Source organism: Nanorana parkeri, unplaced genomic scaffold (assembly GCF_000935625.1).
Source record: "Nanorana parkeri isolate BGI_ZX_2015 unplaced genomic scaffold, ASM93562v1 scaffold500, whole genome shotgun sequence".
NCBI classification, from domain to species: Eukaryota; Metazoa; Chordata; class Amphibia; order Anura; family Dicroglossidae; genus Nanorana; species Nanorana parkeri.
The window spans coordinates 1091776-1105352 of NW_017306768.1; the positions used below are offsets into that span (position 1 = coordinate 1091776).

General features: G+C 42.5%; 1 protein-coding gene across 1 annotated transcript in view; it reads left to right on the plus strand.

Annotated features, from left to right (window-relative positions):
* The window catches only part of LOC108790767 (transmembrane gamma-carboxyglutamic acid protein 1-like), a 37528-nt gene that overhangs the window by 21717 nt on the left and 2234 nt on the right, over positions 1-13577 (plus strand). Inside the window, exon 4 of the mRNA XM_018561108.1 lies at positions 8611-8771. Within this exon, the coding sequence (XP_018416610.1) occupies positions 8611-8771 (161 nt within the window). The remainder of the gene's footprint in view (positions 1-8610; positions 8772-13577) is intronic.

Sequence of the window (13577 nt, forward strand, 5' to 3'; positions counted from 1 at the left end):
TTTTTTTTTTTTTAAAACTTCTTTTTTTCCCCTTTAAACTTTTTTTTTTTTTTTTTTTTTTATTCCTAAAATCTAATTCTCAACACTGATAGCTACCCATTGACCCAAGTCTGTACGTTTGAGCTGGGACATCCTTCAATCAGCCCATGCTATTGGGTTCAATATCAATTAATAGCCATGGGAATAGATGAGTGGTACTGATCAATTGCATTTATTGTGATTGTTTAGTTACAGTATCTGAAGCGGAAAGTGCTATGAGATAAGCATCTTCTGATGAGTTTCTGTACTTTACTAACAAAACTTTTTCAGTTTTAGAGAAGAGGTAAGGGTACGAGATTATTGCTGATAGAATGGTGTTTGTCTTCAAGCGTGCTTGCATCAGGTCATTTCAGAGATAATTGGGTCTCTTATTGGGCACAGTAGAAGTACACACTGCCATCTTTAACTGGATCTAAACACAGACCATTCATATTCTATCAATTGGCAGGTGTTCGATGCCCCTGGGTCCCCAATGTAAATTTATATTCAAAACTACCCCTCTGTGAGTGAGTCCAAACACAGACCTAATCTAGACGCGATGCAGCTGCGATCCAGCGGGCATTGTGCACCTGATTGCAGTGAACGTTACGTCGCATTGCTTTAGAAATAATTTTTTACGCTGTAATTGCACATGGTTCGGAGGATGCCCATGCAGACGTGTCCTCTGAACGTGTCCTTAAGATTTCCTGATTTAGCAGATAAGTAATTTGATGCTTTCTGAAATAGCCTGTCGGGAGAAATCTGAGTGTAATATTTCTGCAAAGCAACCAAGGACATTCAACAGAAATTCTTTTAAAAAGCTGTTAACATTTGGATGCAAAGCAGTTATATATAAATTAGCTCCTTTTATAACCAAGGTTCAGGAGATGCTTTTTTCTGTAATGTGAACGGAAAGGCTAAAAGCTCAAGTGTTAAAGCATGTGAGCAAAATCAAAATATATGTAGTACATCTGTGCAATACATGAACAATACAAGCACATATCCCCATGCTTTGTCCCAATGCAAATGCTGCAGGTACAGAAATGTACCTGTTGTCCGTCTATCTTCCAAAACACCTTCCCGCTCATTTCCTCAACATGGAGGTCTTCTGTTGTCCAGCAGAGCAGAATTCCGACAACACTGTTTAGGACATCAGTGCAGTAGCGCCACCTTTTTTGTCAGGTGGTGTGGGGCAATTATGAAGGTTCACCAAGGCTACATTTTTAATGGATTTGACTTGCCTGTAGTGCATTGCAAGCAGTTCTCCTTTTGTGACATCTTATGCACACCACATATTAAAATGCACCTTTACCCCCTCTGACTAATAATCACATCAGCATACAGCTTTGCATGCTCATATTAAATCATCTTACATTCAATAGCTAAAGAAACCTATTTTATTTATAATTTATTTTTCTCCACTTTGGCACAAATTATGTAACCCTCCCAGAATGCAATGCTTGTGCACAATTACATCAGCAGAGCATTGCTGGGAAATCTCATCGGTAATCTCAGGGAAAGGCATTTTCCTCCCCTGAGATGTGTATGGTCACATGTCCTAGTCACATGTGAGAAGACTGGGAAAGAAAAGTGAAGTATGCAAAAAATAAAAATCCTGCAATTATCTAGAAGTATGTGTTTGCAGATTGTCATTACTACACATGTCTAAGGGTTCTTTGTTTTATTTTGAAGATATGGGTAAACTGCCTCTTTAAAATTTGAGCTTTATAGACTTGGAATCAGACATTGTAAAAGATGAAAGGAAATTTACAATAAAAAAACAGTCTGCTCAACTGTGATAATAGGGAAACCACATGCTCTCTCCAACCAACCACTTTGTCATCTTCAAAAACTCTTTGCAAACCATCACCCTTACAGGCCACTCACTGGATCAAGTTGACCTTTAAATCAATAGGTCAATAACACTATAATAAGATCTCCCGTTTTGTTCACATCTTTTCCAAGGCTATGCTCAGATTCCAAACTGCTGTCCCAGTAGGCTGAATGCAGAGAACATGTCTCTAAATGAGCCCTGGATACAAGTTGGGGCCAGACGGGTTCTTTTCTTTCCTCACTGTATCCAAAACGAAAAAATTTAAGTTTTTGGGCTTAACCAACACTTTAAGCGCTTTGTCGTTAAGGGAAAGGTTTGCTATAACACTGGAGGAATATAAATGCCTTTTTCCCATTTAAGGATAAAACATACAGTATATGCTGCTAAGATCCTTCAGTCCTTTTATTAATCAATCACCAAAACAAACTTGTTTTGTAACTCTCATTAACGCACTCTCATCCAGGCCTCATCAACTCTTTTCTACTTTTAAGTCTCTACCAATACTCAAAAAAAAAAAAAAAAACCTTCACTGGACACAACCATCCTCAATAGGTCTGAGATTATCTCCTTACTCCCATTCACCTCCAAACTACTAGTACGCCTCCAAACTACTAGTACGCCTTATCTACAACCGTCTGAGCCGCCACCTTGCTGATAACCTTCTTGACCCCTTACAGTCCGGCTTTTGCCCCCTACCCTCCAGTGAAACCGCCCTCCTAAAACTCACTAATGACTTGCTGCTAAAACCAATGGCCACTACTCCTTACGCTTGCTATTAGACCTTTCTGTTGCTTTTGACACTTTTGACCACCTGCTCCTCCGCCAAAAAAAAACAACCTCAACTCGCTTAGCCTACAAGACTCTGCTTTTTCATGGTTCTCCTACCTAGAAAAGCACTCCTTTTAGTGTTGCCTACAAATCTCACTCCTCCCCTCCTCTTTCTGTAGGGGTCCCACAAGGCTCTGTCCTTGGACCGCTTCTCTTCTCGATCTACGCTTCCTCCCTTGGTCAGTTAATAACCTCACATGGCTTCCAATACCATCTCTATGCCGATGACACTCCAAATCTATCTTTCTACTCCACAACTCACCCCTTCAGTGTCCTTGCGTGTCACTAATCTACTAACTGACATATCCGTCTGGATGTGTCAACACTTCTTAAAGCTCAATCTTTCAAAAACTGAGCTCATGATATGAGATTGATAACACAACTATTCATCCCTCCCCCATGCCAAGGTGCTAGGTGTCATCCTGGATCTATACTTCACCTTTCTCCCCCACATCCAATCACTATCCAAATCCTGCCGCCTTCACCTTCGCAACATCTCCAAAATACGCCCCTTCCTCACCAGTGAAACCACAAAGCTACTCATCCACTCGTTATCTCTCGTCTTGACTATTGCAACTCCATACCAATCGCTCAGTGTCTGCACCCCCTCTCTGCCAATCCCTGCACTGGCTTCCAATCGCCCAAAGGATAAAATTCAAAATATTAACTACCACTTACAAAGCCATACACAGCTCTGCCCTGGATATATCTCCAACCTTGTCTCAAAGTATCACCCTAACCGTCCCCTCCTGCTTTCCAGCTCCCTCGTCAACTCCTCTCATTCTCACCTTCAGGACTTCACTAGTCTCTTCCATCCTCTGGAACTCTTTACCCCAACCTGTCCATCTATCTACCACTCTGCCTTTAGGCGATCCCTAAAGACTCATCTCTTCAGGGAAGCCTATCCTACCTCAACCTTCATGTTCTCAAACAATTCATCCCCACACAGCTATCTCCTCATGTATCAGTTGCCCCTCCCTTTTAGATTGTAAGCCCTCATGGGCAGGCCCCTCCTTACCATCTTGTTTTGTATTGTAATGGCCATGTCTTCCCTATATTGTAAAGCACTGCGCAAACTGATGGTGCTATATAAATACTGTATAATAATAATATGGAAAGAGAGATATGCATTGGTATATTAAAGTAAAGAGATCATCTGAAAAACTGGGTTTTTAAATGTTTTTTTTTTTTTTAAATAGTCTTTGTTTCACGCAAATAGCAAGTCTGTACAGCTAGTGTCCTCCTCCCCCCTGTACTTTTACCTCCTGCCAAGAAATATCATAAAAAGAGTGCAGCGCCGTTATTTTTAGCTGTGGAATTTCCTCTGGTGAGCTCAGTGTGCTGCTGGTGATAAACTTCTCTCTACAGTGGAATGCACAATCTGACACTTACACTGGGAACGGAGAGCCATTGTATATAGGAATTAGCTTTGGGAACCGAACTTTTCGTATGCTCTTATCTTTATATCTTCTTTTTTTTTTTTTGGTTTGTTTTTGCTCCACTTATTTGTTGGTCTTTGTCATGTTTTATTCAGAAAGGTTTTTAATAATTTAATAGAAGCTAAGATTTTTAGCTTTTCTGCTAGTATACCCATTGTTTAGCAAATTGCTGTTAAAGCGATATTAAAGTTAATTAACCACTTGCTGACCAGGGTTTTTGCACCCCCTTCCTGTCCAGGCCATTTTTCAGCGCTGCAGTACTTTAACATTTATTCCGCCATACAACGCTGTACTGAAATTAAGTTTATACCATTTTTTAGGGACAGATATAGCTTTCTTTTGGTGGTATTTAATCACCACTGGGGTTTTTTATTTTTTACTATATAACAAAGAAAGTACCGAATATTTAAAATAAAAAAACGGTTTACCGGTTTTTTGGGGTCACGTCGGGAAAATAGACTCCAAACATGTCATACCTTAAATTTGCACGCGCCCGCGAAATCGCAAAAAAACTACCATAGCCAACATTGGCCATAGGCAACGTTTTAAAAGATTTTACTGCTCATCAGTTCAGTGTTATCAGTGATTTTTGCGCATCTATGTGGTGGTGGGGGACTGTAAAACATTTTTGTGGGGTTTTTTTTAGTGTGTATGTAAATTTTTATTTTGTGAGCAATTTATTTATTTACTTTTTTTTTTTTTTTTTACACTTAACTTTATTGTTATCACATATCGGGACTAAGAAGTCCCCTATGTGATAAATTACAGTGACAGGTCCCCTTTATGGAGACATCAGGGATCTCTGGGGAAGTGATGTAATGTACATCACTTCCTGCATTCAGAGACCGGGGAGGAGAGTGGAGGGAGATCATATACTGACCTCCCTCCATTCTCAGTGCACAGTCACATCGCCTGGATGGATGGATGCCTGGGATCACGGGGACACCTGCGGCGAGGAGAGGTAACTGGGAGGAGCACCCCGACTTGCATCATACAAGCGATTTGGGCGTCTGTACAGACACCGGACCACTTGTAAGTAAACGGCCATCGCTGGTCATTTAAAATCCTGGCGGTTTCTCGCGCGCACGAAGGATGTCTAAAGACGCCCACCCGCATCCAGGAGACTCCCGTCCGGCCATCTTTCAACGTTTGGCGGACAGAAGGTTGTTAAAGCAGTTACCTTAAATAATGTTTCGTAATCCGATCTTTCCTGTCGTTTTCATCTGTCCCTGCTTGCTAGCAGTAGATATATGCAAAAACACCGGAGGGTTTAATAACACTTTAAAGTCTAAAGGTTTTTAAGCTATTTCAATTTTAAATCCCTTGCAATTGATTCTGCTCGTTGTTGATGTTTAAAAGAATGCAGCTGGTCCCGTGAGCACTGGTGCCTCCTTTCCCTTGCAGGGTGCTATGGAGCCATCCTTGTGTGTGCAAGAGTAAGCTGTGTGTTTTCACAAACGGCAAGGCATGCCACTCCCCTGATTCTTTCTCCATCCTCCCTTCTCCAAGCTAGTAGATGGACAGCTTGTGGAGACTGCTCTGTCAGCGTGTCATTACACACTGCCCGGTTTCCCGATTGGCCGGGAAGCGGCTCCATGCTCTCTCGTCACTTGTGATGAGAGAGCATGCAGCCGGCTTTCCGGACAATCGGGAAGCCGGGCAGCGGGTATTGACTCGCTGCCCGGCGTCCTGATTGGTCGGGAAGCTGGCCAATCAGGAAGCTGGCCTTGTGAGGTGAGGTTACCTTAGTATGTGCAGCCTGTCACCCCCAGGGCCTCTCCAGCGAGAACGTGGCCTTCCTCCTGTACCCAGCCGGAGCCGTCTGCCGGCCAATCAGGAAGCCAGGCGCCGTGTAATGACGCGACTCTGAGAGGAATGGGCAGCTCTATAAACCAGTTATACTTTACTACACGAGATCAATAAGGACTTGAAGTGGAACTAAAGCCATCTCTACTTGCTGTCTCTTCAGCTATACGACCTTCTCCACTTGCACCAGTCTCCTTGGGGTTTTGCCATCTTCAGCTATCTTGATTGATTGGCCTGGGATGACCTAACTCCTGCTTGTGCACACGGGAAATAATTTATCCCATCACCAAGGCATGCTGAGTAGTTACATTAAGTGTACATTCTAAAAAAAACTGGCAAGGATGAACAGAAGATGTTTTTATGGCAGGAGAGACACAGTATGCCTCTTTTGTGCTTACAAACCTTTCTTCGAGCATACTTTTTCTGGGGTAAAGTTCTGCATAAAACGAAACCAAAACGAGTTTATACCAATATAAGTATCAAGCAGAGATTGCATAAAAGGCCAATGTGTCTCGGGTGCTCAATGGAACCCCCTTCATCAGGGCTAGAGCGTGAATAGGAATTTTAGGTAATGGACTTAAAGTGTATTTTCACTTTTGCAGTCAAATTTGAGTAAACCCCTCTATCTCTTAAATGTTTTGGTGCAGCAGGCAACATGGCTAAATCCAGGTTTTTCTGAGCACCTTCAGTGATCTGTCTTTATAGAAAGACTTAAGGTCCCCACACACCTTACGATAATCGCGGGGAATCCCGCGATCGTACGGGATTACGGACATGTTCGAAAACCCGCCGAGCATCGTACGATGTTCGGCGGGTTTGTGGCATGTCCGTACGATAACAGCCGTAGGGGCCCGTTCGGCATTGCGGTCATCGGAAGCCCGCCCCTCAGGGGGCGTGGCTTGCGATCATCGCAAGTACGATCTGCCTATGCAACATAGGCAGATCGTACGTTTTTTTAAGTACCTTACAACCATCGCAAGACAAAAGTCTTGCGATGGTTGTAAGGTGTGTACTCAGCCTTAAGACAAAAATTTTGAGGATTGTGTTTCTCTGATTAACTTCATTAACATGCAGTGTGCTTGAAAGAAGAAGCCAGGGTTGTAAGCTTTTAACCCCTTACCTCTCACGGCCCTTCCTAAGATTACAAAGACATAGACATTTTAACCCTTAAAGTGACAAAGCCAAAAAATGTTTTCCCTCCCCCAATATTAAAGTACTTTTTTAAATGATGTTTCTTAATCCGATCCTCTTCTTCTTTCCTGTCTTTTTCATCTGTCCCTCCAGCGGCGGGTCTCCGATCCAGCGCTGACTGCTCTGTCCTTGCTGGCACTTCCTGTCCCACGGTGTCTGTATGCGGGTGCATGTCCATAGACTTACCTTGCGTCTCTCCTCGTCTCCCGGACGTAAATGTGAACTGCGCATGTGCCCGCCCCAGGATGCTTTGCGGCCGCCCAAGAATGTTCACATTTTCGGACAGGAGCGTGCGGGGGAGACACATTTAAGTATTAACCTCCTTTTTTAAAGCGTTTTTGTTTACACTTTTTGCATATATCTACTGCTTGCTTGCCATAGATATATGCAAAAACACTGGAGGGCTTAATAACCCTTTAAGAAGCAACGTAACACTAACCCAAGTAAAAGCAATTTAAACTGCAAGAAGCATTGTTCTTAAAGGAGAACTATGAGGTGAGTGCTTTTCACTCACCTCATAGTTCTAAGCCGACCTGTGACAATGAGACTGTCACAGGTCGGCTCAGTAGATCGGGAGGTGAGCGAACACATACCAGGTTCGCTCACCTCTCGATCCTGTCACGGCTCTCTGCCGTGACGGGGGGAGGGGCTGGATTCCCCTCTTCCCGCTCCGCTCTGCCAGTGCTGACTGGCGGAACGGACGGGGGAGGGGGCGGGTACAGCTGGCTCTGCCTCTAGATAGGCAGAGCCAGCTGTCACTCACGCAGCTGGGCGAATCCCGTCATCTACGTCGGGATCCGCTCCGGCTGCCGCGTCTCAGTATACCGCGAGCTGTAGCTCGTGGTATACTGAGCTTAGGGTAACGGGAGGACGCTAGTTTGTGCCCTCCCATTACCCTATGGGGAAAAACACTGACCCCATAGTTCTCCTTTAAATATTTTAAGTTATGCTATGTGAATGGGAACATTTAACAGTTATAAAATAGGTGTTATCCCAATTTGGCTGCGCAAGTGGAAATGCACTTTCATATAGCGTAACATATCCAGTACTGTAAATAGGCACACTCTCATTGGCAGGTTTTTTTTTTTTTTTTGTGAACAAGCTCTCCCCTCTCAATTAGTGTATAGCCTAGTTTGAATTGCTATTATTTTTGTTAACTAGAATCTCTATTTTGTGCAGATTTCTTTGAAAATATTTGTGCAAATTGGATTCTACTTGTATCACTCTGTACACTTTTGCCATCTAAATAATCTTGCTTTTCTTGGCTGTTAAGGATTATTGCAGTATGGATCATCATACATTGGTTTCCATGCTTGTATTGCATAACTTTCTAAACTGTATTCAGTGACATGACTGTGGGGTGTTTATTGTAGCCCTCATGATAATCCGTATAATAGAACAAAGTGCTTTTGGCCACTCATGACTTTATTTTATTTCCCCTTTCTTCACAATGCCTGCCTCTGTTTTATCTTCCCATTACTTTTGTTCTTTCAGTTTTTCTATCTGAACAAAGAGCCAATTCTATTCTAAAGCGCTTCCCTAGAGCTAATGGGTTCCTCGAAGAGATCAAGCAAGGCAACATTGAGCGTGAGTGCAGAGAAGAATTGTGCAGCTATGAAGAGGCGAGGGAAGCCTTTGAGAATGACGAGAAGACTGTAAGTATCAGTTTGAGACTTACAAGGCTCATAACAGGAGCAGTCAATGGCAGGAAAAGATAAGCTAAAAGCAAATATGTAGATTGAACTTCTATATTAAAAAAATCAGTTCTGCTTGCATATACTGTTACTTTCTGATATGATTTAACTTTGCTTTCTTTGGTACGAATTGTAGCATTACCTAAATTGATGTTGCAGTAATATGTGCACCAGTAGAGTTGAACCACCTACCAGCTTTATGCATCTTTTGGAGAGACCAAATTTGCCCCCACATGAGGCTTATTTCACAAAGTTTTACACCAAGATAAGGATTTTTATTTTCACCCGTGTGACTGTAATTTTCAGTATCACTGAAAGAGCTGAGGAGGTCGGTCACTTTTTGGAAAATAAAGATCCTCATCTTGCTTTGCTATATTTGTGAATTAAGCCTCACTTTCCCTTTAATGGACCTTTTCTCACAATTAAACTATATATTGATATATACATTTATTTTCTAGTCTCTTTAGACATTGAATCCTTCAGATATTCTTCTAGTAATATTTTCACATCCATTGGATTTCTCAGCCCTCAGACTGCTTTTGGATGTCCAAGAATTTCTAGATTCCTCTGCCCCTTAATGAACGCTAAAGAAAGTAAAATATTTGTACTTCCCATCAAATCGAGGTCCATTGTGGGACACAGGTCCCATCCTTCTGTGCTGGCCCGGTGTGCTGCTTGCTCACACAACTGAAGGTATGATGATTAGGGTCAGGGTTATACAGGGGCTGGCTTTCAACAGTTTTTCTGTTTGCCAGTATTCACCTCTTGTAGGCAGCTGCATCTAACCCATATGTCCAAGAACTACTACATTCCTGTGTTCCTCAATGGACAAAAAAAAATATTTTCCTCCGCACTATGGGTCTTCACAAATTGCTGGCGCATGTCCTGGCTCTGTTTCGCTTTCGGGGTATTCTGGTTGTGGGTCACTGGGTGACTTACTCAGGGGACAGCACAGGCTTTGGTGGCTAGTATCTGCTGAAGGGTGCAAACTCTGCATTTGAGTTTCAGATGGATTCTGAATCTGTGCCTAGTCTTGGTCATGACTTTGTCAAGGGCTTTCCTCCCCCCCATTAAAAAAAAATCCAGCCTCTTTACTCCCATGTCCAGACCCTGTTGCCCAGGAGTCTCCCTTCACTTTAGCATGAGGGTTTTGGTTCAAGTCTGTCCCATATGCTCAGTTTCACTCCAGACTTCTTCTGTCGAACATTCTGGGAGCAATGAATATACAATATCAGTCTATGGAGTGCCCTATATGCCTGCCAGGCAGGACCAGGCTTGCCCTGGCATGGTGGATATACAATCCAGCACTGCAATCTGAGATTTTATTTCTACCAATGGATTGTAAAGTGCTCACATCTAGTGCCAACCTGTCAGGCTAAGGAGGAGTCTTGGGTTCTCCTTCGGATACAGGGAACTTGGTCATTAGAGAAGGCATTTCTTCTGATCTTCATTCTGGAACTCAAGGCAGTTTGATTGTCCCTTCAATAGTGGACACCTCAGTTGCGAGGACGCCCATCCTGGATTCAATCGGACTTGGTCGGGCTCCTGGGGACTCTTCATGGGTCCTCCCAGATCTGATATTCTGTCCCACCCTTTTTCTCGGTTACTGCCTTTAACGGCATGGCTGTTGAGGCCCAGGTACTCTGACGATAGCTTTCAGGATGAGATTATTCCTACCCTCTTAAAAGCAAGGAAGTCGACTCCTCAAGGTCTACCACTTGAACGTTGTTCTTCGCCTGGTGCAATGCTAGGAACTTCCATCCCAGTAAGTTCTCCATGGGACTCTTGTCCTTTCTCCACTCATGGCAGGAATGTGGCAGTTTCTGCATCCTATAAACAAATATCTGCACTACAATGTAGCACAGATATTAGCCATATATCTGCACCTAGTTTGACCAGACACAGATGTGCACGTCATGCTGACTGACATCTTTTAAATAAGCCTCTTTTCAGATGCGTAAATGAGGGAGACTGAGCCAGTTGAAACCGCTTCCACCTTCTCTCATCCCTCAGCCTCCTCTCTTCCCTCAGCCTATCTGAGCAGGAAGAAGGAGCTATTCTGCAAGTTCCTTGTGATGAGTGTCCGCACCAACACTTCCTCATCGTGGGGAAGAAGAGGAGGAAAAAAATGATTGTGAGCTGCTATAGCTTGCTGTATCGCTTCCTGCGCAGTGACAGTACATCGGGTGTCTGCCATCACTATCCCCCTGGAGGACCTTTTGTTTATTAGGGACACTGTGTACACACAAATATATATGCACTGATCCATATATTTTATCAGGTTCATATGGCACTTGGCAAATATCTAGTTTCAGGCTCAGGTGATCAGCCAACAAATATTCTTCTGAAATACACAGAAGAGTGCTATAAATGTATGTGTACTTTCCGGTTAACCTTCCTCCCTACACCGTGTATACACAACCCATTTTATTATTGACTTTTCTTACTTTGACTAGGATTGTGTTGTATAAAGAATGTTCCATTGTGTAGGAATATAAACAATTTCAACAAGTTGGCTTCATTTTACCACAGCACCCCCTTGTGGTTGTCAAATGGGTCATGAAAGACTTGAATACATTGTTTTCTAATGCATAAATCTTCGGTTTATTAATCTTCTGCAGACATTAAGCACATTAATGTGTAATGCATTAAGACGGCCCATTTATTTAGCACACCCCAGCGTGTCCTAAATCAGACATGGTCTTTTTTTTGCTATTGCAATGCACAGCAATGCACTACACTGAAATGCCATGCCTTGCAATGTGCTACAATGCACCTGTATTGGGTTGCCAGTCAAAATAAATGTCGCTGCGTTGCATCAACACGTGTAACATAATGCTAAAGTGTGATTCAGCCATGAAAAGTTTTTAGCATCCTCCGCTTTCTCATTCAACTTGGATGAATATACTGTGTAGATTTTATTATTTTCACATGTTCCACAACTTGCAGAATATTGAAGTCCTCCTATTTTGCCAACAAAGTTTTAAGAGCAATACCATTATTGGGTATACACCTATCTGTGAACTGCACTCAAGTGGTAATATAGATTTTACTAAATTTAGAAAATATATTCCCTTTGTGTTTTTTTGGTAATGCTCACATTACCAGGGCTGCAGTAGTCAGTAGTTCTGCCTCTTTCTAGACATTGCTTAAAATGTAACTGCCTTAGATCTACAGTCTTCTGTCGAATTACAGATTTAGGATTAGGTTTTGGCATAACAAATTGGCAGTAATCTAAGGCTTTTACACACAGGGTCACTTGATGGGATGGGTATACTCAGCCACTGATTTAAAAAAATCCCAGGGAGGCTGTATGTGTTGCAATATGTCTGTGAATGTTCTCATTCATCCAGGTCATGGTATAGCTGTTAGAAAATAAGTCCAAGCAACTGGAGTTTCTGTATTTTTTCTTGAAGACGTTTCACTGGTCATCCGAACAGCTTTTTCAATTCAGAATGACTTGTACAAAAATTATCTGGGAATATATATGGTGACTGTTGCTCCAATCCACATAATCTGTTGGTCACAACCAGGTATTGATTGCATTTGCATAATTTGAGCTAGGAGGTGTTATTAACCTGCCCAGAGAAAGGTGTTAAAACAGCATTGTATGTGGCAGACAATAGATGTCTCACCCCTGAACCACTATTCAATGTGTTTGCATGCAACATTTATTGCAACATCTATTGTATGTGTTTGCATGCAACATTTGTTAATTTTCCAGGCGTGTACCTTATTTTAAGATCAATGCACATAGGATGCTTGCTGTGTCTTCATAAAATGCATTTCCAAGCATTACTGAAATTTACCCCCCACCCCTTGTAGACTCCCGGTATTATTTTCCACCTTGTTTTTGTAGCTTTTATTTCCTGTGACTTAATGAATGTAAACAAGCACCCAGAACTGCATCCCCCAGGAACCCTTTTCCTACAGTGTTAAATCAGGTGCTTGGGAGTCAAGGCAGCAGCATGTCTTTGCTGGAAAATAAAAAGTGTATCCATGTGGAGAGACCGAGGGGTAGGGTTACCTAGAGTTCTGTAGTCCTGCAGGCAGGGCTGACTACACTGGGTGGGATTTCAGTGACGCAAAGTTACTGTGTTGTCAGCCCAAATGGAAAGTTACAGTGGGCTTGTGTAGTAGTTTTAAATAGATAAAACATGGGGAAATATGCAAGCTTAGCAGAGATGTACTAAATATATATATACAGTGGGGCAAAAAAGTATTTAGTCAGCCACCAATTGTGCAAGTTTTCCCACTTAAAAAGATGAGAGAGACCTGTAATTGGCATCATAGGTAGACCTCAACTATGAGAGACAAAATGAGAAAACAAATCCAGACAAATCACATCGGCTGATTTGGAACAAATTTATTTGCAAATTATGGTGGAAAATAAGTATTTGGTCACCTACAAACAAGCAAGAGTTCTGGCTCTCACAGACCTGTACCTTCTTCTTTAAGAGGCTCCTCTGTCCTGCACTCATTACCTGTATCAATGGCACCTGTTTGAACTTGTTATCAGTATAAAAGACACCTGTCCACAACCTCAAACAGTCACACTCCAAACTCCACTATGGTGAAGACCAAAGAGCTGTCAAAGGACACCAGAAACAAAATTGTAGACCTGCACCAGGCTGGGAAGACTGAATCTGCAATAGGCAAGCTGCTTGGTGTGAACAAATCAACTGTGGGAGCAATAATTAGAAAATGGAAGACATACAAGACCACTGATAATGTCCCTCGATCTGGGGCTCCACGCAAGATCTCACC